The sequence below is a fragment of the Mandrillus leucophaeus genome, unplaced genomic scaffold (assembly GCF_000951045.1).
Source record: "Mandrillus leucophaeus isolate KB7577 unplaced genomic scaffold, Mleu.le_1.0 Scaffold65, whole genome shotgun sequence".
Taxonomy (NCBI): domain Eukaryota; kingdom Metazoa; phylum Chordata; class Mammalia; order Primates; family Cercopithecidae; genus Mandrillus; species Mandrillus leucophaeus.
In genome coordinates, this window is record NW_012107030.1 from 102489 (window position 1) to 128461 (window position 25973).

The 25973-nt window shown below is 48.4% G+C and overlaps 1 protein-coding gene across 1 annotated transcript in view; it reads right to left on the reverse strand.

Annotated features, from left to right (window-relative positions):
- The window catches only part of HTRA1 (HtrA serine peptidase 1), a 37343-nt gene extending 11915 nt beyond the window's left edge, over positions 1 to 25428 (reverse strand). The window contains exons 1-3 of the mRNA XM_012001137.1: positions 25278 to 25428; positions 14036 to 14135; positions 13406 to 13610 (exon numbers count right to left, since the gene is read on the reverse strand). Of these exons, the coding sequence (XP_011856527.1) occupies positions 13406 to 13610; positions 14036 to 14135; positions 25278 to 25428 (456 nt within the window). The remainder of the gene's footprint in view (positions 1 to 13405; positions 13611 to 14035; positions 14136 to 25277) is intronic.
- Positions 25429 to 25973: the final 545 nt, after the last annotated feature.

The following is a 25973-nucleotide window of genomic DNA, read 5'->3' on the forward strand; positions in this document are numbered from 1 at the left end:
AGGCCAGGGGGAAGAGGAGAAGGAAGAGGGCACGTGAGTCCCACTCCTCATACCAGATTCTCACACTGCTGGGGAGCGAAGAAAATGCAAGTGAAGTGTGGGCATGACAGCAGTGAGGGGGCAGAAACAGCCACGGCTGCTCTCACAGAGCCCAGGCGGAGACCTCAGGCCCCGCTAAAGAGCTTGTAGCTCAAGTTTGGCACAAGACCTTTGGAGATGACGGTCTTTCTGCAGTGAGCCCAGCACAGGCCAGTTCTCACAGTCTCAGGAGCAGGAAGCCTGGGAGGCCAGAAGAAGAGAGGGGGCATCTAGAAGGAAAACGCCCACTGGCCCCCAGCCTGCAGGGACTCACAGTGCTAAATAGTGTCCTCTCAACAGAGCCAGAAGTCTCTCAACAGAGGGACTTTAGGAAGACACGAATCGCCTAATGTCCTAGACAGCCACCCAGGGTAGATGTAGAAACAGCTCCAGTGAGGGTGTCAGAGTCCTGGCCATGGGCTCCCTGTCTCCCCAGCGTATCTATGTAAATTACAAAGTCCTAGCCATGGGCTCCCTGTCTCCCCAGCGTATCTATGTAAATTACAAAGTCCTAGCCATAGGCAGGATGCTGAGCAGGTAGTGGGAGTCATGCTAATACCTTGGAAGAGGCTGGTCCACAGCATGATTAAAGATGGCTCTTTGCATTCATGCAGATTACAACCAACAGACAAACAACAAGCAGGCCTGGCAGCATCGTTTCACAAAACACCACCTCCGTGAAAGAGAACTCTCTCAACAACCATTCGTCGAGCGTCTCCTATGTGCTTGGTGCAAGGAACATCCGATTAAGAAAATCCGCCCTTGCCCTCTAGGCTTTTGCCTCATGGGCAGAGACACATACAAGCCACCAGGACACAGAGCGGTAAGAAGACACGAAGTCCGTCTCCCTCACCATGGGCAGCTCAGCCCAGAGTCTTCCATAAGGGCCAAACACAGACCCGCACTAAAAATAGTTTGTGTATATCAGTTAGGGTGCTTTCAACTGCAAGTGACCAAAAAACCCAACTCCAAATGGAGTATGTAGAGTAGACAGGTGTCTACTCCAAGGGCTGGGTGGTGCCAGGGCGATAACCTGAAGGCTCACAGTGTCAAGAACAAGGATCCTTCCTTCCTTCCATCCAATCAACCTCAGCCTGTTCTCACAGCCACAAGACAGCCACCACCATTCCAGACATCACATCAAGACGTGACTGCGACCGTGCTGTGGAAGCATCTCTTCAGAAGAGCAAAGTCCCAAAAGCGCCCTGGCGCCCTCCTCCTCGCAGGTCATCAGCAGCATCCAATCAAGCAGCGACCTCAGCACCCGTTGGAGGAGGGAACGTGGCCCCCTGACTGCACTGGACCCTGCGGATTTGCCTGAGTCAGGAATGCAGTGGGGTTGGGGGTGGAACGAAAACAAACCCAGGGTTCTGCCAGCAGGGAAGGAAGTTGGAGGGTGGGCAACCACGAGTGTCATCCAAAGCCTGGGGAATATGGTTCATTTTAAAAGAAGATCCCAATACCAGCACTTAACAGTGTTTAGAAAAGACTGTATAAGTTCATACTCCTTCAAGCACGTTTTTTGTTTGTTCATTTGTTTGTTTGGCGGGGTGGGGCAGGAGATGTCTGTTAATCTGCTTAAGAAGAAAGCAATGGTCACAACAGTTCCGTGGTGGTGACAGGGAGGTTCAGGTGATGGGAGCAGAGTCTGGGCAAGGCAGGGAAACCACTCCTAGTACGCATGTCCAGCATCTTCCCAGAGCTTCTCCAGCTCTGCCAGGTATGCAGCCTTCACAACCCACCACCCTGTGGACGGGCAGGATGGCTTCACAGCTGTTCTGCTGATGAGGAGACTGCAGGTCCCACAGCAGGTGGTGGTGGTACCGGGACTGGGGCCCTCCCTGATCCCAACCTCCGCTCCAGGCGTTCTTCTCCCCAGCCCGCTCCCCACCTCCCAGATGCTCGGGGCACACAGCGGCCAGCAGTGAAACAGCTGCCCTTGTGCCCTGGATCACTCCACAGGGACAGGGGACCAGAGTGGGTATAACACAGAGCAGGGCAAAGGAGAAGTTTAAGAAGAATCCAAGCAGGGGCCCACCACGAGAAGGGAGGGGAGGTCTGTGCATGCAGCCTCGGCTTTGGGGGCGCTACGTGTGGTGTGGGTTCCATAACTGAACCACAGATGAACCATAACTGCTGGAACTCCCCTAGAGCAGAAAAGTTGGGCCTGTGCTGAGTGAAGCCCCCAGGCTGACAGCGCACCTGCGCCTCGGGCTCATTCTCCAAGATCAACCAAGGTGGGGCAGAAGTGAAAACTTAGGCAAAACACCTATGTGTATATGAGTACATGTACACACACACACACACACACACACACACACACACACACACACACACACATATTACCCCCTCAGGCTCCACGTGTGCTGGGAGAACACTGTCCCAGATAGCAGGACATCAGGGCTGGGTCTTGGTCCTGTATGAACTCAGTCTACGACCTTGGCCCACTTGATCAGCTTCTCTGGGTGGTGGTTTTACCACCTCTAAAATTAGGAGTTGAGCCCAGTGATCTCCCGTGGTCATCTCAGCTCTGACAATTAGCTGTTCTTTACAGAAAACCTGGTTGCTTTCCAAAACATCCATTAGCAGACAATAGTTCAATTGGTAAGATCCAAACAGGCAACAGGGTCCCTAATAAATCCCTTTTTTCATACAACTCCCCAGTGGGGTGAGATGATTCCCGCAAACTTATACCGCTGCAAGAGGAGGGGGGATTCCTAGAATTCTCCAGATGCTGGCTTGGCCAGTAATCTTTCATAGAGGACTGTGAAAAGCAATGACCCATCGGTATTTCAGCTTCCTTCCATTCAGGCTTCTGCCTAGTAGCACTTGAGTGCTCATTTAATCTCATTCCCTGAAGCTTGGAGAAAAGAAAAAAAAAAAAAAAACAATAAACAATAACAACAAAACCAAAGAAAAAATTGGCAACTCTTTTTCAAACTAATAAGCCAAGTCAATTACTTCTTTCTCGCCTTTGAAAATTACGAAGTGTTCCTGAGTTACAAAAATATTTTTGTTGCTGAATCTGCAGAATCCACTGCATCGTTTCCGGAGGCTGGGACTTCCAGGCTGGTGCTGTGTTGGTTCAAGTTTGCTTCAAAGGCTAACGCTGCAGCAACTGGCTGGGACTCAACTGAGTGATTCAATGTGCCTTCTGGAAACAGTTATGCTAACCTTTCATTTTCTTTAAAAAATATGCAATGGACAAAATAGCACATCCTCCATACCCAGCAAGAAGCAGTGCCATAGAACTTGCACGCCTCCTAAGAACAATCAAACCAGGCCGCAGAAGGGTTGTTTAGGGGGGAATGTCAGCATCCAAAGACTTGCTTGAGAGAGTGAGCCAAGCTGGGTAAGGAGGGAAGTGAGCACATGGGCAGGGGAGGAACTGTGAAAAAGGGCGGGTCAGTGCACTGTGGACTCAGATGAACCAAAGATTTGCTGACTCGGGCTACTAGGGAGCAGGACCAGCAACAAAATTAGCAGAGCCCAGTGCAAAATGCAAATGCAGGCTCCTTGTTCATAAAGCATACAGAAAGCACTGTTAAAGGTTCTAAAATATTAAGCTTTTCCCCTTCTTCCACATTCTATCTCTCTCAACCTATCACACTGGTTTTGGTTTGCTAGTTATTGCTGTGGTTATTTACGGGACAGTGAGTGCAGACACTGGAGGCCTCACGACTTGACCTCGTGCCCACCAACCACTGGACCTCGGATCGTGCCCTGGCTAGGGGTGGGGAAGTTGAGCCAAGCATCTTCCCTAAGGGCCCACTCCTCCAACACATGGATAATGGATGACACCAAGGACACTGCCACTTCTGTGTCAGGGTGCATTAGGTACCTGGATCAGGGTGAGAGCGGCTTGACCCTGCCCAGTAGCCCACAGAACAACCATGGCATCATCAGCCTGAGCCCTGCACCACTAAGATGTTATGCGGTGCCCAAGTTGGAACCTAGAACTGCCCTGTGCCTACACCCCTTCCAGGGATGGAGGGTAGCAATAATCGCTGCATAGAAACAGGGAAGGGAAGGTCAGGTGGGGCTGGAGGTCTCAGGGGACCAGGGATTGGGGAGGCAGTAGGAGGAATCCAGCCTGAACTAAATCCCCAAGTTCTCTGAGCATGCTCCATTAGCTCATAGGACTTTATTCACAAAAATACAAATTCAAAGATAAAATTAAAACAGCGAGCTCAGGGCACAGGGCCTGTGAGTACATGGGTCACATGCCCTATGCAACTGACTCTTCCAGCTTCTCCAGACAGGGAGGCGGTAGACCAGGAATTCTCCAGATGCTGGCTTGGCCAGTAATCTTTCCCAGAGGACTGTGAAAAGCAATGACCCATTAATATTTCAGCTTCCGTTCAGGGTTCTCAACAGCTTCAGAACCCTTCCGTTCAGGGTTCCATTCAACTTCCGTTCAGGGTTCGGAGCGGATGAGGAGGGGAGGTGGTGGGCCAGGACTGAGAAGCTTGGGATTCAGATTAGAGAAGGTGAAGGTTATCAGCGATCACAAAGTCAAGGACGGTTGTGGTGAGCAGAAGAGCCAGGGAAGGAGGGATCTGCCAGATGGGCACAGAGATCACCAACATATACAGACTGAGAAGAACGGTGTGACCAAGTCGCCATCATGTTTCTCCAACTGACATGTGATTACTACTGTCTAGGGAGGGAAGTAGAGGAGGTAGGATGGATGGGAGGGCAGCAGGGTAGAAGCGGTTCAGGTGGGAGAGATCAGAGAAGTGGGGAGATGAAGGGAGAAAAAAGGAAAAAGAAAATGAGAAGGAGAACAGAGGATAATGTGCCATAACAGAGAGAGAGAGCACACAAATGAACAAAATGAAACGACTTTCCTCCTCAGTGTTTATGAACACCACCAAAATATTTAGTCTTCTTTACACTATATCAGATGTTTGCCATTTCCAACATTCCCTTACTCTTCAGTGTTTAAACCACAAAAGGTCAACAGTCTTCATGGGGGCCCAACAGCTAATGACTGTATATATTCGTGGCATCCAGAGGAGGAATAAGATTGTCTTGGTCAAGTCTAACTTGTGTCTCCTCCATACATCAGCCCCTTTGATCTGTCCCCTTTCATCCACCAACTTCAGGGTGGCTGATGCTGCTACAACAGCATGTAGCACGGCAGATGCTCCATAAATATTTACAAAATCAATGAATAAGTAAATAAATGAAAGAATGAACAAGCCAGGTCTTAAAAGATACATTAGGATCTTGAAATTAGGTAATAACTGGGGTTAGCCAAGGCCTGGCATTTGGGTCTGGGTAACTGACGGGGTAACCGATGCAGCCTGCTTTTCAGCTGTCTGTAGGCTATAAAGCTCAGGGCTCAGGGAGGCAAAGGGAACAGCTTGTATCTCCAGGCTGTCATGGTGGGCAGGGGCTCAGCCCTACTCTATTTAGTGGGATCAGAGTCCAGCACACAGTAGCCTCTCAGCATCTGCTGAACTACACTGAAGGCACTCTGACTCCGCCTTACCCATAACCACATAGAGCTTCTTTGAGCCCCATATGCGGGGAAGTTGCCCAGGATGTAGTATTCTTTTCAGATTTATTTTAAAATGTTTAAAACATGTATGACCTCTTCTATATAAGAATAATTTGATATGGTCCATGACAAAGGGCCTTTTATAATAAGTTAATTAAACATATATTTATGACATAAAATGGGAACACAGGGAAGACCAGTGGTTTCGTGAGCTGCCTGGTAGATAAAGCAAAGAGGGAAATACCGTGAGTCACATGTTCCCATTATCAGATTCTGGTGCTTTGTTTAACCAAAGGAACTGTTAATTCACATGTTTATTAGGATAATTAGTCCTCAGTTCACCAGAAGGTCTTATTTCTCTCTTGCCACAGAAAGAGGTCTGGATGGCTTTAGGAAACCAGCTACGGAACTGCATCGATGCTGCTATGACTGAGAGGTGATCGTATCATTGTGAATCTTTGTGCTTTCAGACTCTTGGGAGACTGACTACTTAAGACATTGGAGCTTTCCGGAGTATGAGTAGGAACCCCAAAGAACCAGAACCAACAAGAAATGAGCAACACACAGAGAAACTAGCTAACCAGAAACTTGTTCTGGAGGGTTCTAATAAACTCACAAGGAAATGACAGTTTGCAATTAGTCCAAGATCCAGGTTCTGCAGGCTGAGCAGAAATGGGAAATTAAGCAACTCTACCTGCAACTCTTGTCACCCAGCTTGTTTCCTTGGCTGGCCCACACTGTCCTTTCCATCTCAGCTTAAATGTCACCCCCTCACATAAGATTCCCTGCTTACACTATCTACTATCTTTGCAGCCCGAGGCCTTCTACCCCTTCACCTGTTTGCTTCATGCACTGTACTTATTGCCATATTTACTTTACTTCACCCATTTCCCACACTAGATCTTAAGCCTCATGGCTTTGCCCACTGTGGCTGCATCCTCAGCACTTAACAAGTATTTGGCCAAGACAGATGTTCAACACATATGTATAAAATCAGGGAATTAACAAGGAATCACTAAAAGAATGAACAAACTAGACCTTGAAAGATCCATTAGGATCTCAAAATTGGATAATTGCCAAATAGCTTGGAATTCTGACAAACTCCTTTCTACCAATGTCATAGAGAAATGGACAAAAATAAGGCCTCCCTCTGCTATTGTGGCAAGACCAAAGCTTCATCTCTGCAAAAAAAAAAAAAAAAACCCACAATCTCTGGAAAAGAAAGGGCAAACAAAATCAGCTAATCAGCTTCTCTTCCGCTCCCTGCAGCTACCTAGTGCTTCACCTCGCTTGGTTCTTATGAGCATTCCTGCCTCCAGCCACTTTCAGCTCCTCTAGGACAAGGTGTAAATTGCCTACCACTGGGGCTGGCAATTTTTTCCTATAAAGGGCCAGGAAGCAAATATTTTTGACTTCATGGGCCATGTGGTCTTCATCCCAACTATTTAACTCTGCTGGTGCAGAATGAAAGCAGCCATAGACTCTACCTAAATAAGTGAACATGACCAGGTCCCAATAAAACTTTATTTACAACAACAGATAGAGGGCCAGCTTTGGACTACTGGCTGTAGTTGGCCAACCCTGGACTCTAATACTCTGTCACACACTTGATAAACTGTCAAATGGAACCAATTTGTATTCCCCCCTCAATGAAGAGGACAGGAGACATTCCTAAACAAATCCAGTCCCACCAACTTGGGAACTGCTTTTTCAGAACCATAAATAATAGTCTTAATCCGATTCCCTGAAAAGAGAGTGCCAGAGTGAAAAAAGCCATTACCATATTAAGAGAAAAATATAGCCAAAGAATTTCCTTGACAATCAACTAAGTTCTTGAATCCGGGCCAGAGAACACACAGGGGCTCCAGCTCTGAGAGTTTGGGGAACTGAAGCGTTTCCCATGCCAGAAGGAGCTGCAGTCAAGAGCTGAGGAGCCACGTCCCCACCCGCCTCTGGACAAAGCCTGGCACAAAATAAAAGCCAGCTTCTACTTCACTGTCTGGCTTCACATTCCCTCATGAAATATTGATTCCTGTCCCCCTAAAAATGGTAACAATCAATACAGTAATAGAAGCCTCATAACATCAACACCGTCTGTGGCATCATTAGCAAATGCAATGGTAGCCCTCAGAGTTCTCGGAGAAAAAGAAGAGACCACAAAATGCCCAGTACAGAAGGAGTGGGGAGAAAGAATCCAAAATGGAAAAACACAGAAACAAGAGGGGAGCTGGGGCAGTGCGAAGTGCATTCCAGGCTCCCAGGCGCTTCCTTCATGAGGATGAGTGACAGATGACTCCAGGAGAGGGCAGTGGGTGAGCCCAGGCCCTGCGTTCTCTGATTCGCTTTTGGACGAGCTCAGGCCACTGAGTCAGCACGTCTGACCATCAGCTTGCCTGAGGAGAACCGGCGTGAGTCATGGCACGCACCAGCCCACTCCCATCCCCAGCCACTGCCACGTCCCGAGGGGCTGCCTGAACCCCCCTCACTCAGCTGACTCAGGAAAGATTCGCCACATGCAGGGCCAAGTTCCGGTGGCCTGGAGAAGAGCGGCCTGCCCAGCAACTCCCAGGACATGTAAAAGGCCCCAGGCCCCTCACCTGCGGTGACTCCCCTCTGAACTTGATGAGGATCAGGGGTGTCGGCCTCCCCGCTGCACCAGCCAGCTCAGCAGTAAGAGGACCCTCTGCAAACACAGCGGCCCCAGCGCCCAGAGGGCTCCCTCTCCGGCCACTTCAAACAGGTCTGTGGGCGCCATCTGGCCTGAAGGTGGCCGGGGGGTTGGAGGGGTGGCGCAGGCCTACAGCGGAGGGAGGGAAACCACCTCACAAGCCTCAACAAGGCCGTTTCCAAATATTTACCTGGTTGTTGGCGTCAGAGAAAAGCACCCACAGGAAAGCTCACTGTTTCTCCAGCGCTTTGCATTACCAAAGACCACAGACCTGCTGCAGCCCTGACAGGACCACATGTCCATCAAACTCCAGGCAGGCAAAGCGGGATGGCAGGGGCATCTGCAGCCAGCCTGCTGCAGGGTCATTTCCTCATTGAATATAGGACGGAAGCTCGATGCAGGAGCCGCGGGTGCCTTCCCCTCAATTCCATCCACGTGGTGGGTGCCCTTGCTTCCTCCAGGGCAGACAGCTGTGAACGTCCTACTCGGGACAAAGTTGCCAAGCACCTCCTACCTGAGGACCGATCAGCCGGATGTGTCCCCAACCCCGCAGTCTAGCTGCAGAAATGGACTTCATTTGACAAATGACTGAGAAATGAGTGAGGCGACTCTAAATTGTGATCAATAGACAAGGAGGGAAAAAGCAAGAGTGGAATGCAGTTGTCCCTGGGGTGATGTGTCCCCAGAGTGACACGGTGGGATTGAGGAGACTGGGGCATGGGGCGTCACCTCACACAGTGGGGTGGGGAGAGATGTCTAAGGCAGAATTTAATCAGAGGCCTGAAGGATGGGAAGGTTGGCTCTATGAGGAGCTGGAGAGGGGCGCTCCTAGGAAGGGAACAGCCAAGGCCCCAGGGGACAGCCCTGGCCTGTGGGAAGTAACCGAGCAGGGGGTGTCTGAGCAGAGCAGGTGGGGGCAGAGAAAGGAGGGGAGGAGGGGAAGAGGAGGAGGGCCAGAGGGAGGGAGGGTGCCCAATCAGATGGGGCCCTCAAGGCCCTGGTAAGCAGTTCAGATCTCTCTCAGAACCGCAGGAGATCTGCAAAGGCTATATACAAGATGGGAAGGACATGATTCCAGAGACGCTTTTCTCCTAGTTTCTTAATCAGCACAGCTGGACAAACAGCTGTAACTAAAGTAACTTTCCCTCCTACTTTCTTCACCACATCCCATTATCTCTACCTTGTACTCCAGCCCGAAGAAACCAAACTGCTCTCTTTTTACTTCTCTCTCTCCCTCTCCCCACCCCTGCCCCAAACTGCTCAGGGAAAAAAAACCCGTTGGGACAAAGTGCCACCATTGGATGCAAGCTTGACATATGCTGCACACTGGCAGTGGCTCATGTCAAACACATTTGGAAAGAGTTTGTAACTAAAGCTGAACTAGTTTGCCCTCAAAGCTGCTTTCTATTAACATGTTTACACGCACACTGTCCCGACTTTCTGCAGCTGGGATTCCCTCCCCAGGCAGGCTGGCCACGGTCGTGGGTCCCAAGGAAAGAGGAGTTTCAGATTTGGGCAGAAGCACATTAAGGGATGCCCAGCCAGGGCTTCTCCCCTCCTGCTTGGAGGGAGTCAGCAGGGCCGGCAAGAGGGGGCTGCTCCGTGAGCGTCTCCCAAGAGCTCTTCCGGGTCCCAAGACTCAGCAGGCAAAGTGAGCGCACATGTGTCTGCTCAGCAGTGAGAAGCAGAAAAGGAGTCATTTGGTCACAAGCCCAGAAACATCTCTGGCAACTTCAAGCCACTGGAGATGTGAGGGGAGCTCCAAGAACGGGAGGAAAAGCAGATATGAAACTAGACTCAGAAAGTGCAAGAACTCAGACAGTGCTGGGGTCTCAAGAGCAGGGCCTACAGCAGCTTCACCATGTTAGTCTCTGTGGGTGACATCCGGCTTCACTTTGCAGTTCCAGGGGGAGCCTCTGCTTGCCCTAACTTGGTCATGTGTCCGCTCCTTGGCACCAGAGGGTAGGACACCATGACTGATGGGCCCACCTACGCTGTCCGATGACGGAGATGTGAAATGCTGGCTGCTGCTGCCAGTAAGGGGGGTAGGTGGGTGGCAAGTGGACAATGACCACAGATGTCCATGGTAATTTTTATTTCACTGAAAGTCTCAAGAATATCACATTTATAGCCACGCACAGTGGCTCACGCCTGTAATCCCAGCACCTTGGGAAGCTGAGGCAGGTGGATCACCTGAGGTCAGGAGTTTGAGACCAGCCTGGCCAACATGGCAAAACCCTGTCTCTACTAAAAATACAAAAATCAGCCAGGCATGGTGGTGCGTGCCTGTGGTCCCAGCCACTCAGGAGGCTGAGGCAGGAAAATCACTTGAGCCCTGGAGGTGGATGTTGCAGTGAGCGGAGATTGCGCCACTGCACTCCAGCCTAGGCAACAGTAAAACTCTGTCTCAAAAAATAAAAAAAAATAAAATAAACACGTTTATGAAGGACAATGGAGGACCCTCCAAGTGAAATCAGGATGCCAGGGGAGGAGCTGGGCCCAGATGATAAGCCACCAAGCTAGTCACTGGGCCCTTGGACGCGGCAGGCAGTCTCACCAGCTTCACTGGGTTACTCTTCAGTGGCTTTGGGGGAGGCTGGGCCACAGTCTCATACGACAAGGAGCCATGTAGGTGATTTTCATTCCTCAAGCACAGTTTCTGCTGGTTCTGTTCTGCCTTCTCTGTTTTCCTGATCTCTTTCATCCTCTTTGTTATCCCTAAGGTGACACAAAGCAAGGCCAGCCAGAGCCTCCCCCGAAATAACCCATCATCAAAACAAGGGAACAAAAGAGAAAGAGCTGGAAGAGATGCTGTTACTCTCCCTACTTCCAACTACTATCAGCAAAAAAAAGCAGTTTAGTCAGTGGAAACCAGTCTTTTGTGTGGTTGTCTGCAATTTAATATCCTTTCATTTCCAATTCCATTTAGAAAAGCCACATCAGTTCAATTTTAAATTTCAAGCACCCTTTCTTGGGGGACTTGAAACACATGTCAAACAGCATGCTGCTGGCTGAAGAGCTCAGCTCCCAGGACAGCAGGAGTCAGGTCAGACGCACTCTGCAAAGCTTGTCTATTGAGATCGTTCGTGTCTTGCCAGGACATGCCAGGGATGACACGAGGAGACAGTCTCCACCTTGGCTCAAAATTGGAAAAGAATATCCGCCGGCCAGAAGCAGCTGCACGGTATGTGCCCACGCATTCCAAACACGAAGTTACTCAGTGGGGGCGGCGTCCAGGCCAGCGCCTTGCCTGCACACAGCTCATGCCCTGCTGCTGGCTGCCTCCCAAAGGCTCTGTGAGGCTGAACAGGCCCCACGCGTGGCCACAGGCTGTGCTATTCTGACTGGCTCCTTCCGGTGAGACTACCACATCCTGGATACCTTTCTAGCAGCCTGTTCCTAAACCAGATGCACCCACCTTTCCATGGGCTGTTTAAGGTCAAGCTGTCCCATCATTCCATGGGGCCAGCCTGTATCCCTCCAACAATAGCCATGGGCTTGGACACTTTGGGAGCAGTAGCCTGGCTGCCTTAGGAGGGCAGGGTCATGACGTGTTTGCTGTGTGGTCTCAGACAGGTTACTAGACTTCTCTGAGTCCCTGTTTCTTCTTCTCTAAAATGGGGATAATACAGCTATTATGCAGATTAGGTGAAAAAGAACGAAGGCAGAGGCTGGCCCAATGATCCTGTGACCAATAAACACACTTTGAAAGATTAGTTGTTGCTAGAAATTCCACAGTGACCTAATAGAAATAACACACAACTGCAGCCTCACTCAAGGCCAGTTACACACACCGGACACAGACCCTATATCTACCCTGAGCCTCTTTGGCCGTGCCTGGCCACCCGGCCATAGAGAGGTTACAGGAACATCGGGGAAGGAGGGTTGTAAATGTGTTAGCTGGTGGTTTTCTGAAGACTGGCCGTAAAGGAGCCTGGGCTGGGCAGCAACTTGATGCCATAAAAAGACAGAGGAGACCCAGAATCCTAGACACGCAGAGCTGTTTCCAGAAGGAGATGTATCCAGCATGCCATCCAACAGCACAAATAGCCTGATTAATTCTACGCTTGTCTGGAATTACTCAGCCCACACCCAGGTAAAGGGAGGCAAGCAGAGGGCTGGACAAGAGACCCCAACTGGCTCAGTCTCTGGTCTTTTCCTTGGCCAGAGGCAGGATTCCAACCTCCTCTGATTGTTCCCTCCATCTGAAGTCCAGAAAATTACAAGGATGTGAAGAAACTAGAAACCACGCTTTCACTGAACATGCCACACAGCAAACAAAACCTCTCTCATCAAAGTGTCGAGTGGGGGTTTTTGATGAGTCAGTAAGAAATGGATATTGTCCCAGACATGAAGACTTTGCTAAGCAAATCAACAGCAAAAATGATTGCAAAGAGAATATTTAAATAGAAAGCATTTTCAAATACAGCATTTGCCAGATTGATCTTGGTATGGCTCAGTTCTGCCCCTCCCCCCTCCAAAAAAAAGCTGTATACTCAAATGATTATAATTTGGGCAAATAGTTCAGTCAACACCCTTTTGTAGGCAAGCCACGTGCACACTAGCATACTAAAAGCTCTGAGAAGGTCTGGGAAGAAGAAATCCATTAGCTCTGTTTTAACTCAAGGTTTCCAAGACGTATAAAGTATGGAATATTGTTCTGAAACACACCTCATTACCCTGCAAAACCCCAATTTGGGAGAGCTGGTTTGTTTTCAAAGTAACTGTTGACAAGTTAAGGATGGCTCAGTCTAAACCCCAGTAAATTCTATGTTCACTGTGAATGCATGACGTATCTGTGGAGGATAAATAAAATCTGTAACAAGGGTTGCCACAGGATCGGGAACGGGAAGGAGACTCAATTTTCACTACTTACCTACTAATTTCTTTACAAATCTATTGCTTTCTTTGACAAACATTTAAAACATTATTTTAAAAACTTTTATGTGGCTCCTTACAGAAGCTCTCCTGAGCCCCTGCCTCTCCCACACGCCCAGGCCATACTCAGCATCTCCTCAAGGCCCTCCTGTGACTGGTTTAGACTGGCTTCAGTGCCCCCTGAGAATCAGCTGCAATCAGAGAGCTCTGGTGCCTTTGCCAAGGGTGTTCCAGGGCATCTGAGAACTCGTCTCTGCAGGCGAAAATATACTCACCTGGTGGTCAATTTTGATCAGTGCAATGTCTGCTTTCTCATCCACATCCTTGATTTTGGCTTCATAGGTGGCACCATTCTTCAGCTCAACTTTGACCCGGTGCTTGTTGGTCACCACGTGGGCATTTGTCACGATCAGTCCATCTTCCGACACAATAAACCCAGACCCACTAGCCACCGGCACCTCTCGTTTAGAAAACGGAAGCCTAAAATCCAAAGGAGTACACACTTAAGCCTGCAACACCTTAAAATGAACGCTTCAACACATTGATTAATGAATGGGTTCTGCAACAGCAACACACACCTAGCAATCGCTCCTTTATATATCGGGCTTAACATTTAAAAACTCAACAACCTGCCAATTTTTTGCATGCATCAAACAATTCCACTTACAAAATATTCTTAGGGAATCTCTTCAGAGCCCGAGGTTCTTTAAACATTTAGAAGGGTTAAGACTGTAGATTCATAGAGTCGAATAGGGCAAATGTTCGAAGGGAGACACACTTATCTTAAAGTAGGAAGATATTCAGTGACACTTTGACACTTTAATGTATCTCGAAAATAGCTCTCATGTTTTGCTAGTGGTGGTGAAAGCTTCAGAGGTTATAGGAAAAAGGAAGGCTCTCTTTACTTGCGAAACAATTCAATATGAACCACGGCAGGGGCGATCTTCTCCACCACGTCCGCAATAAAGTTATATTTATGGCGCAAACTATTGGGATCTTCCTGCCCTGAGAACAAAAGCAAAGAATAGATACTTAATGATACTCTGCTGTGGTCACCTAGAGAAAGACATGGGTTAGAGGAAGCCAAAATGCATGCTCAGCCTTTGGAATTCTGAAGGCGGAGCGAGCACAACTCCCCCACCTGGGCTCAGCTGCAAATGTCCATCAAACTCCCAAGGGAATGCCCACCCAGGTAAGGCAGTAAAATCCACTCATGATAACCTCTTTGCTCAGGTTCTCTGCTCTCAACAGAGTCACCACAAAATCACCTCTGCTCTGGTGTCGAGCAGAGGCACCAGCAAATGCTTCTACCTCACACCAGCCTTTCCAAGAAGCTGATGGCCCAAGTTTTTTTGGTTGTTGTTTGTTTGTGTTTTTGTTTGTTTGTTTGTTTGTTTTCTTTTTGAGATGGAGTCACGCTGTGTTGCCCAGGCTGGAGTGCAATGGCGCAATCTTGCCTCACTGCAACCTCCACCTCCCGGGTTCAAGCGATTCTTCTGCCTCAGCCTACTGAGTAGCTGGGATTACAGGCACCCACCACCATGCCTGACTAATTTTTGTATTTTTAGTAGAGACAGGGTTTCACCATGTTGGCCAGGCTGGTCTCAAACTCCTGACCTCAGGTGATCCACCTGCCTCAGCCTCTCAAAGTGCTAGGATTATAGGCGTGAGCCACCGCACCCAGCCAAGGGTCCCTTTGTGATGTGGTATCACCCTCTGCCTGCGTCCCTTCCCTGAGTCCCCACCATTACAAAGAAGGAACCCTCCTGAGAAACACCGCAGGAGCGAAGGAGCACCGGGGCTTTTCTCTAGGAGAGGCTCACCAGATGGGTAGATCTGAGATTATTACGAAGAAACATGAAGGCAAAGGGGCAGCTCCTATCTTTCCCACTGACACCCCAAGGCAAGCTAAGGCCATCGTCCGTCCCCAAAGCAGTTTCCACCATGCCTTAACCACACGTTCCAACCCTTCCCGGGACATCCCAGACAAAAGGCATAAGAGGTGCCTTAAGATTGTGGGTGAGAAAAAGAGGAAAATCAAACGACCATAATGCTTTATACCTACAGTCATGCACCACATAACATTTCAGCCAACCGCGGACCATAACGCCATTGCTTTTACTGTACCTTTTCTATGTTTGGATACACAAATACTCACCACTGTTACAACTGCCTACAGTATTCAGTACAGTAACCTACTGTACAGGCATGCAGCCTAGAAACAACAGGCTCTACCATCTGGCCTAGGTGTGTAGTGGGCTATGCCATCTAGGTTTGATAGGCGCACTCTGTAACATTCCCACAGTGATGAAATCGCCTAACGATGCATTTCTCAGAACGTATCCCTGTCACTCAGTGGTGCATGACCGTTTATACTACAGTGAGTGGCCCCACGTGGTGGGCGTTTCCAAAGCTACTTTCAACAAAGCTGTCACATGTCCCGATGTGAGGCTCTCACCCAGCAGGGCTAAAAGTTAGTTTCCGTCGACCAGAGGCACACACCCAAGGTAACTGATTCAGAAACAGGCTGCTAGAGATTCAGGGTTCTGGGCTCCCATTTTGGTGGCACGGGTGGTGGCAGAGGCAGTGTGTCCCTGGAAGTGCACCCTTAGCCTACTACTCCAGCTCCTAATCTCTGCCACCTGCTGCTACCTCTTAACAAGTCTGCTCAAGCAGGCTGGAGGGCTTCCAGGCTGGTCTGCAGCTAAGAGCCACGCACCCCATTCTTCCCCCTTGGAGTAGCTCAGCGCTGCACAAGCAGGCTCCAGGGACCCGCACTCCTTTGTTAGCTGCTCGCTACGAACTGACAGGAAGCTTTTGGAAACTTTCACAGCAATTTCACATGGTAATCTTATGTCTGTTGCATTGAAAAATGAATAACTGTGGCTTGTATTTCCTGTCTCATATTTTGCATTTTGTAGTTATTTTGTGTCTCATTTACCAACAGGCCTGTGTGCCTGCCCCTAACACACATGCATATACACACAGAGATGCACAGGCACACACACACAAACTCACACATACACACTATGCATATACACCCACACACGTACACATAAACACACCCACACATACACCCACACTCATACACAGACTGTCACATAAACACCTATACACACTTCCACACAATTAATATACTCACAGATGTGCACATACAGAGTCACACATATATACATACAAATGCACGCACACACACACACACACACACTCACATACGTGCCTCTCTCACCACTAGGGTGGCAGCCCTTCCCCAGGCTCTAGGCTGTAAGTAGAAGCTATGAGACGTCCCAGCCCTCTTGTGACCCATCACAGTTTCATACCACTGGCTCCCACATCCCTACCACGCTGGGTCACAAGGGGCCATAGTAACCCAACTTGACACCATGGGGCACAGGGACATCCGGAGGACCACCTGCCTCTCCCACGCTTGCTTTCTCGGAAGTGAGAGTGCATCTGTGAACAAAGGGCCCCCTTCTGTCCTGGCCCCTGACCTCTGAGCTACTTTATTTAAAGATTGGAATCATCTCTTTTTACCTAGCATGGTTTTCTAAGGTACAGAAAAAGATCCGCAACTACTAGGAGGAATAATTTAACAAATTCAGGACAGTATCATATTATTATTTTTGCTTTCAAAACCCTTTCCTCAGCTGCCTTAATTTAATTTTTTCTACCTTCCTGTGGAACAGGAAAATCAGGTATCCTTCCCATATTATATATGGGGAAACTGAGGCTCGCAGACTTTAAATAACTTCTCCATGGACACTAAAATTTCTTAATAGAGAGTATAAGTAACAGGTAGATCCGGGCAAGCCCTCCCAAGCCCACAGTGTCACCAGATTTACAGCTTCTCGCTTCAACACTGGCCCCCTACAGATCTGCTACCCTCCCAGGTTTCTAGGTAGTTGGAAATAATTGGTGTGTCTCCTCGAGCACTCCAGTGGGAGGTGTAAATAAGGGAATGGAAATGTTCCTTCTGAACACAGAGCCTGGCGAACGTCACCAGAGACAGCTGTAAACAAACGCATCTGGGCTTCCTCAGACCGGCTTCCTGGGGAAAGGCCAAGAAGAGGTTTAACTCCGGCCGGGCCAGCAACACAGAGACAGCGTGGTGTTTCAGAAACTCACGAGAAGGACCATTACTAGCGCCTTCCCACCAAGGATCATTAACTGACTTCCTCTTTCTGGCTTCCCGAATTAGGTATGGGAGAAGCTGCCCACGCCAGAGGCAAAAATGAAGATGGATTGAAGATGGATTTTGCTGGGCAGTTGCCTTCTCACACAGTCACAGAAAGTGGCTCCAGGGTCTGCCCACCGGGAAAGCAACAAGGGAGACCAAGGAGGATCTGGCCTGGCCACTGGAAGGCCCAGTTCCAGCCTCAGTCCCCTGGGCAGCCTCCATTTCCTCATCTGTAAGATGGACCAAATGCCTCTAGAATGAGCTGTGAAGATGGACCAAATGCCTCTAGAATGAGCTGTGAAGTCTGCTCCAGCTCCAACCTTCTGTGATGGAATCCCTGTCTCTCCCTCTCCCCAGCGTGCTACAGGAAGATAAAGAACATGTGAAATTTGAGATCAGGTCCAGGACTCTCCAAATTCTGTAGATGAGGAAACAGAAAGAAGGAGCAGTGGGAGCACAAACCATATGACAAGCCTGACTGAGCCTTCGTGACGCATCTCAGATGAAAAAGCAACCATTGACTTCCATTCTTACCATCCCTGGGTGGACCAGTGGCAACAGGAAAATAGAACAGAAATAACTAAACAGAAGAAACATCAACTAACTGTTCAAAGATGGACAAAATGTCAACTGAAAGAAGAAGAAATATTTGGCTTGTCCAAATGCCATTTCAGAGTGAGGAATAAAAGTGTGTCTAAAAGCAGCTTGGTTCAGTGTTAGATTCCTGTTCCATTAAAAAGGCTCATCCATGAAACTAGATGGAGTGGCCACTGCCTGATGTTCTACAGAAACCCTGGCTGGCCCATCTGCTGTGATCTTAACTGTGGGTCACCTGTCTTCCTTCCAGACGGGTCAATCCCAATGGAGAATCCCCATAGATGGGCCCAGGTTGGTTCTGCCACTGCCCACTCTCCAAGGGGTTCAGGGGACAGAGGGTGGGGGCGTCCAGGCCACTCAGCATGAGGAGAAGGCTGTGCACAGTCTCTGGCCTCAGATGGACCAGAGTGTGACCCTCAGCATGGTGCTCACTAGCTGTGTGGCCTTGGACGTGTTACCTCACTTCTCCAAGTGTTAGCCCCTCATCCATAAAATGTGGTAACACCATCTACCTCAATGTGTTTTCTATGCTGATTTCATGATCTACTGTATATGAAATGTTTGATCAAGCCATGGCATACAATTTAGAAAGAAGAAAATCCACAGGACTGGCCACGGTGCTGCTCAGTGGCAGCTCTGTATAGGTGCAAGCACGTCACACATCAGTGGCACAGCAGAGAGGTAAAGGGAGGTGTCTGGAGACCCACTCAGCCACCTCCGCTCCTCCTAACAGTGTCGTCATATCACTGCGAAGGTATGATCCAGGGAAGCTGTGTGGCAGGCTGGTTTTTCCAGCCTTCACCTGTATCTCTTCTCCCTAGCTTACAAGGGTACCCCACTACAGAAAGGAGACAGGGCAAGGTCAGCAGATAATCTAGCCTGACTGCAGCCCAGGTGAGCGCTTAAACCTGATGAATCAACCAACCTGAAGAAGGCCATTGTAACGCCCTAGTAGGTAAGGATCATGTCTCCTCCCCACACTGTTCTGTTAAGCCAGAACTGAGGAAGCAGAAGGCAATGAGGATGGGAAGCCTCCAGCAAGGTCAAGGCCTGGCCCTTTTAACTGCTCCTTTATTGAACAGAAAGCTGGAACTGGCTGCCGTTCAGTAATGGACCACACAATGAGGCATGAGAAAGAAAGAAAAAGCATCGAGATTGGAAAGGAAAATGTAAAACTGTCTTTATTTGCAGATGATATATATGATAGTCTATGTAGAAAAATTCTAGAAATCTATGAATATATGACTGTGTTTGTCAATGTCACAGGATAACAGGTCAATAAATAATTGCATTTCTATGTATTAGCAATAATTGGAATCAAAATTTTTAAAATATAACTATAACAGCATCAAAAATAAATATCGAATAATTAGGGAAATATTTAACAAGATGTTTGCAAGATCTGTACACTGAAAGCTACAAAATGCTATCAAAATAAAGAAGACCTAAATAAATGGAGAGAAATACCACACTTGTGGATCAGAAGATTCGCTATTATTAAGCTATCAATTTCTCACAAATTGACCCATAGATTAAGCATACTCCCAGTGAATTTTCCGAGCAGGATTTTTTGTAGAAATTCACAAACTATTTCTAAAATATATGTGGAGAACACAGAGCCTAGACAATCCAGAGTAATTCTCCAAAAGAAAAAACTGAATGACTTATACAGTGCTACATGATTTCATTTTTAAACAGAAAAACTGAGTAACTAAGATTCGTAAAATGGTAAGTTACAACAATTTATAGAGATGGATCTTTCCACTTACCTAGTAAATATTTATCATTACTGATATTTAACACAATAAATGGCCCATTAAGAGTAGCCAACATTTCCTGTAACTTTATAGTTTAAAAATTGCCAGGATTCAATCCCAATATAATAAATGATTCGTCTTCCCTCTTTATAAACTACTAGTCAAGCGCACAACTTCATAGATGTTGCTTGCTTGAAGCACATCATCCCTGGAGTTTTACACATAATACTTCTTAACAACTTTCAACAACTTCCTTCAAGGAGGAAGAAAAGAGACATACGCACTGCAGGTACGCTTCAGTCATTATTCTCCAATATTTCGTGTTACTGAAAAGAGCAAGGCATTAAGTGTTTGACATTCATTATCACACTTAACACAATTTGTTGCAGTAAAAATGAAAATCACAGTATAGGGAGTATGAATTAAAGTATAGACTTTTATCTGTGTTTCTCTCAAAAGAATAAGCACAAAGTGGAATATGTGCTTTTTTTTTTTTTGAGGCAGAATCTGGCTGTGTCCCCCAGGCTGGAGTGCAGTGGTGCAATCTCGGCTCACTGCAACCTCTGCCTCCTGGGTTCAAGTGATTCTCCTGCCTCAGCCTCCTCAGCAGCTGGGATTACAGACACCCACCACCACACCCAGCTATTTTCTGTATTTTCAGTAGAGACGGGGTTTCACCATGTTGGTCAGGCTGGTCTCGAACTTCTGACCTTGTGATCTGCCCGCCTCACCCAAAGTGCTGGGACTACAGGTGTCAGCCACCATGCCTGGCCGAATATGTGCTTTAGATACATCAAAATGTATGCTGCTTTCATCTTTAAGGCAAAAATGCCAGGTAAAGACTAGATCTGAGGCAGGAAGAAGCCAGAATCGTGTCCTTATGGTTCTAATGCCATGGTTCCCATAGTCTGCCCCAAGGGACCCCAGAGTACCACAGAAAATTCATCGATATTTCAGGTTTTCTGGGGAAATACAGTGATACGGGATCACTGTTAGACACCTTGTAAACTAACTCTAGATCAATCATAATTTCGAAATCAGATCATGCTACATCTCTTTTCATGAGTCCATATGAAGTTGGATTTCTGGCAGTCACTGTGACAAAAAGAATGTACCACACAAAAATCAGTGTTGAACTGGAAATGGGGATGGTGGTGTCCAAACTGATTCCAAGATTTGAAAGGTCATGTGACACCCAACAGGTGCACACATCCCATTCATAAGTAATGCTTATTGAATAATGAAATTAAAATGTCTCTTTTTAATGACCACTGTGTTGTAGGGACACAAATACTTATCAAATTGTTTGGACCTCACTGATTGATCAACGGAACTATTGGGTATTTTTTGGCCTTACGGAGGACCATGAAGAAATGACTGCACTACTGTATTCGTCCATTTTCACACTGCTGATAAAGACATACCTGAGACTGGGTGATTTACAAAAGAAAGAGGTTTAATTGGACTTACAGTTCCACGTGGCTGGGGAAGCCTCACAATCATGACAGAAGGCAAGGAGGAGCAAGTCACATCTTACATGGATGGCAGAAGGCAGAGAGAGCTTGTGCAGGGAAACTCTCCTTTACAAAGCCATCAGATCTTGGGAGACTTATTCACTATCCTGAGAACAGTGCAGGAAAGACCTGCCCCCATGATTCAATTACCTCCCACCAGGTCCCTCCCACAACATGTAGGAATTCAAGATGAGATTTGGGTGAGGACACAACCAAACCGTATCAACTACTAAAGGTGCCACCAACCATGACAGTTTGGGAGCCTGATGCTCTTGGGCTCTCTGCAGTGGTTGGGCCTGAATCCCTGCATAGACACAAGGAGCAGAAGTGGATAGACAGCAAACATCCACAAAGCTTCAGCATGGAGCCCTCCATCTGCCCTGTGAGGGGCCCTAGCAAAGTGCTATCATCACGGCTTCTAGAGAGTATGTAGAATTGAAAGAGTGAAGCTGCAACTGGTTGAGGCCACGGTCTCCTGCCCTCTGTCACACATCTATCCCATCAGGGTGGCTGCCCGCATTTGGGGGAAGAGGCTAAGGGAAAAGTAAAACTGGATAATCATTTTGTTTGGGTTAAATGAGATACATTTGTGTGCTTTGAAGTCCCTTCTGTGTCTAGTTAAATTGCTGTGTCTATCCTGCTATATGTGTGGTCTCCAGGGACACCCTACTGCTCACCCTGCTGGTTCCCCTGGTGCAGGCCAGAGGTTGTACAGAAGACAGTGAGTGTGTGGGTAGCAGAAAAATACTGACTTGATCATAACAATAATCCAAAAAATAATAAAAGTAATAATAAATTATTCTATTTTCTCTTTAGGAAATATTACAAAAGCATTGTCATGTGAAAAGGTGAGCAGAGTTCACAGCCAAAAAATAGAGGAGGAAACAGGGACATTTTCAAGATGAAGGAGTGTTCAGCAGTTAGCTCTTTTTAATCTTGTTTTTCTGGATTTTGTGATGTTTGCAGTATTGGTATATTTTCTGAAGTTTGTCATTTTGGGCATTTTCTCTTTTCAATCTATATAAATAACAGTTTCATCCCTAATGTTATATTCATAATTTTAAGGGTTTTTTTTTTTTTTTCTTGAAGAGAGTATCCTGAATGGTACAAGTTTCAGATTCCATAAAACCTGGACCTGCCAGTGGGAAAAGGTGCCAATTCCTGCTCAGGTGGCAATTTCCTACTGTCCCTCCTCCTCCCACCACCTCCCTCCAGAGCACAGGGCTGGCTCTCAGCATGAGGGGCACTCACGCCATGCCAGCAGGACACCAGAGCTACACCTATAGGACACACTGCCTTGGCCAGACAGCTAGCAGGGACCCTCAGTCACCAACACTCCGTGGCCAGCATGGGGGCTTCACTTTAGGGGACCAAGGCAGCTTTCCCTGGCATTCCCATTAGACTCCCAGGCCAGCTCTCTCCCCACACTGTCCAGCAGCTAACCCACGTGTGCCAACTCCCTTCATTGTCCCTGCACGGGACCCTGGGGCCCTGCCCCCATTCTTGGCTCTGTCCCTTGTCCCTTCTCCCTGTAGAGCTTCCTGCCCTCGCCTGCCCTGATGTGGCAACTTGGGTTCGTAAACACGGAGCATCTGGGATGGGTGGGAACACCAAATTGTACGCCAACCCACACACATTCCCCGTGGGGCCAGCCACCCTAAGGAAGGTCACACCTTTTGGCTCTAAGTTAATGCCTCCATGCCCACTTCTGCCCCTCACAGCTGTGTGACTTCAGACCGTGCCTGTCCCTGCTTGAGCCTCAGTCTCCCTTTCTGTAACACGGAGCTTATATCACCTACTCCACAGGGCTTGGGAGTCCTAGGTGAGACTGCACATAAAGCACTAAATATCATGCCCCATCTTCAAGGCCAAGGCCACCTGGGTTACCGTCTCTCAGCTCTCAGACCAGAGCCAGGTCCCCCACATCCCTCCCAGGTACATTTCAACACCTCCAAGTGGCTCTTCTCAAGCTTCTGAAGCTTCCAAGAATCCCACTCTGCGCTAATTCAGGCAGGCCTCACCTCTGTCTTCAGTGTCTCCCCTAACTGACAATGCCACTTTGGGGCACATAAACTTCCTGCAGGATCCCCACAGCCATCTCCATCTCCTCGGGCCCACGATTCCCTCTCATTTGCCATGTGGCACTGATGCCTCCACTCTCCCCAGAACTCCTTAATGCACACTCCCACCCTGCAGACCTCTCCCCACACCTCCAAAGTGCTTCACCCCATCCGCCTGCATTCATGCCTCTTTTCCTTCCAGCCTGGATGATCTCATTCTCCTCCCCCACCAGCTAGTCAAATCCCACCCAACCTTCAATGTTGACAATAAAATAATATTATCAATAAGAATAACAGGACCTATTTATTGTATAGCATCTACTATATGTCAAGCCCAATAATAGGCACAAATGTTATCTCTAATTTTTCCTGCAAGCCTGCAGGGTGCATCTTATCACCAGTCTACAGAAAGATGAAAAAAACAAGGATCAGAGAATTAAATCATGTTGCCCAAAGCCTCAGAGCTGGCGAGTGGCAAAAGCGAGAGCCTGACCCCATCTGTCTGGCTCCCAGGCTGGCCTCCCTCCTTGGTCCCCACCTTCTCAGCCAGCCTCCAGCCCCCTGCAGCCCACATCATTGTGGGAACATGCTTCACACTTTGTGAGATCAGGGCCAGGACGCAGGATTAACAATCTAACCTTCCCTTCCAGCCAGAACAATCCCGCCTTCCAATTTCTCAGCAGAGTTGATAAGTAGAGCTAATTTGGAAAACAGAACGCAGTGTATTCGAGGGAAAAGAAATGAATCCTCCTTTATTCACAGGGAACAGCATGTTCCCAAAATTCAAATCAGTTGTAAGAGCAGATTGATCCAATCAATGGCATTTTAATGCACTGTCCTAGATTCAAGACTAGCTACATAATATGCAGTGCCCAGTGCGAAATGAGAATGTGGAGCCCTTTGTTCAAAAATTATTAAGACTCCCAAGGGAGCAATAGCAGAGCATTAAAACAGGTGCGGCACCCTTCTGAACACAGGGCAATGTGTGACTGCATTACAAATTCATTTGATTTAATACCCAAAATCCAGATTTAGCACAGAAAAGCGTCTCAGGAGCTGCTCCGGTGCTACTGGAGATGCTGCCTTAATCTGGTCAAACCCAGGAGCCCAGGAGCAGTCTGCAGGGGCTGACATAGTCCCCCACCTGCAGGGAGGCAAGGTAGCCATCCTCCCTGCAATGCCAGAACAGTGCACGCTCCAGGCAAGGCAAGCTGTGCAGCCCAGGCAAGCCCCTCATGCTGACGCTTCCTCACATTTACATGCTAATGTCTCTCCCAGCTTGCAAATCACTTGCGACTCTTCACCTGATTTCCTCCACTTTCAATACCAGCAAAGGTACTCCTACTTTAAAGATTACAAATAAGAATACAACCCAGTACCAACAATTGCCAGGATCCCGGGGAAAGGATGAGATGTGAAGACAGAAACTCAGCCAAAAATATGGCTGGATTGGGCCAGTGTCTGCTCACCAGGATGGAGGCCGGGATGAGCTAAGAAACGGGGCAGGTCCGTCAGCGGCAGCTCATCGCCTCCCCTGTCCCAGCCTCCCTTCCTTCTGCCATGTGGGTTTGGGCATAAGTGACAAGAAAATAAAAAAGTTCTTTCAAAGGCAAGAGCACAAAATGCATCATGCAGAGGTTGGAAATTAAGGCCCATGGATAGCACGTTCCATCCTCTCTTGAAAAGCCAGGCAGCAACCTCCCGGCCATGTAAAGACAAGGAGAAGTAACTGTCCAGGAGACTGCCTGCTGGGCCCTCACCGCTATATGCTCAGTCCTGCCCTAAAGCCTGGGACATTTCTCCTGGTCGCCTGCAGACACACTGCCACTCTCTCTGGCAAGGCTGCTAGACACCAGTCAGAAACTGTAAATAAAGAAGGCCAGCACCGCAGGCCTCCAGTGCGGGGCCAGGAGAACTTGAAATAATCTTTGGGAATGGCTCAGTGAAGTCTGGGACACACTCCTCAGCTGCCATCAGTACTTTCCCAGCCCAGCAACCCAGCAGGAGTGAGGTCCAGCCTCGGGGCCCCATCCTCCAGGCACCAGCAGCTTTTGGTAGGTCCAAAATCCAGTCACACCCAGAATTTCCTGGGGTATATGTTGGGGGGTACATGCTGGAGGCCTCATCTTCACCTTTATGCTGTCTGGGGGGCTCATCGTATATTTCTTTGGCATCCCCTTCAGCCCCGAGCATGGCTAGATTAAAAGTAACTACAAAGAGGCTACTTGCTGAATAAATAAATCCAGAACCAAATCCAGATGGGACTCCCAGGAGAAAATGACACACCGGGAAACTTATCGGCAGGTGCCCGGGGCCACTCTCATCCACTTGGTTCCACTCACAGCTCAGCACCTTTACAGAGAGGTGGGGGAGAGCGAATGCAGTCAAGGCTGGATGCGAGCTCAACCATCCCTCTAGTGCTCCTCTTACTTCCCAGCCTCTCACTTCCCAGCGGAAGGTCCCCCAACCTGCATCTGTGATGGGGCAGGGGTGCAACAGCAGAGACAAAGCAGAGAGAATGCAAGGGCTGCAGGCCCAGGGCAACTGGGACCGAGTGCCTGCAAACGGCCAGTCTCTGGGTGGCAGGAAGAGAGGACCTGGAATATTGATCTTTACACTGAATGCAGGGTCCTCTCCGCTGAACTTTAGCTGTCAGGACTGGAATGTGGGCTCCACCCCTCTGAACCAGCCACAGGCACCTGAGGGCAAGTCGGACGCCTGCAGCAGGTGTGAGTAGG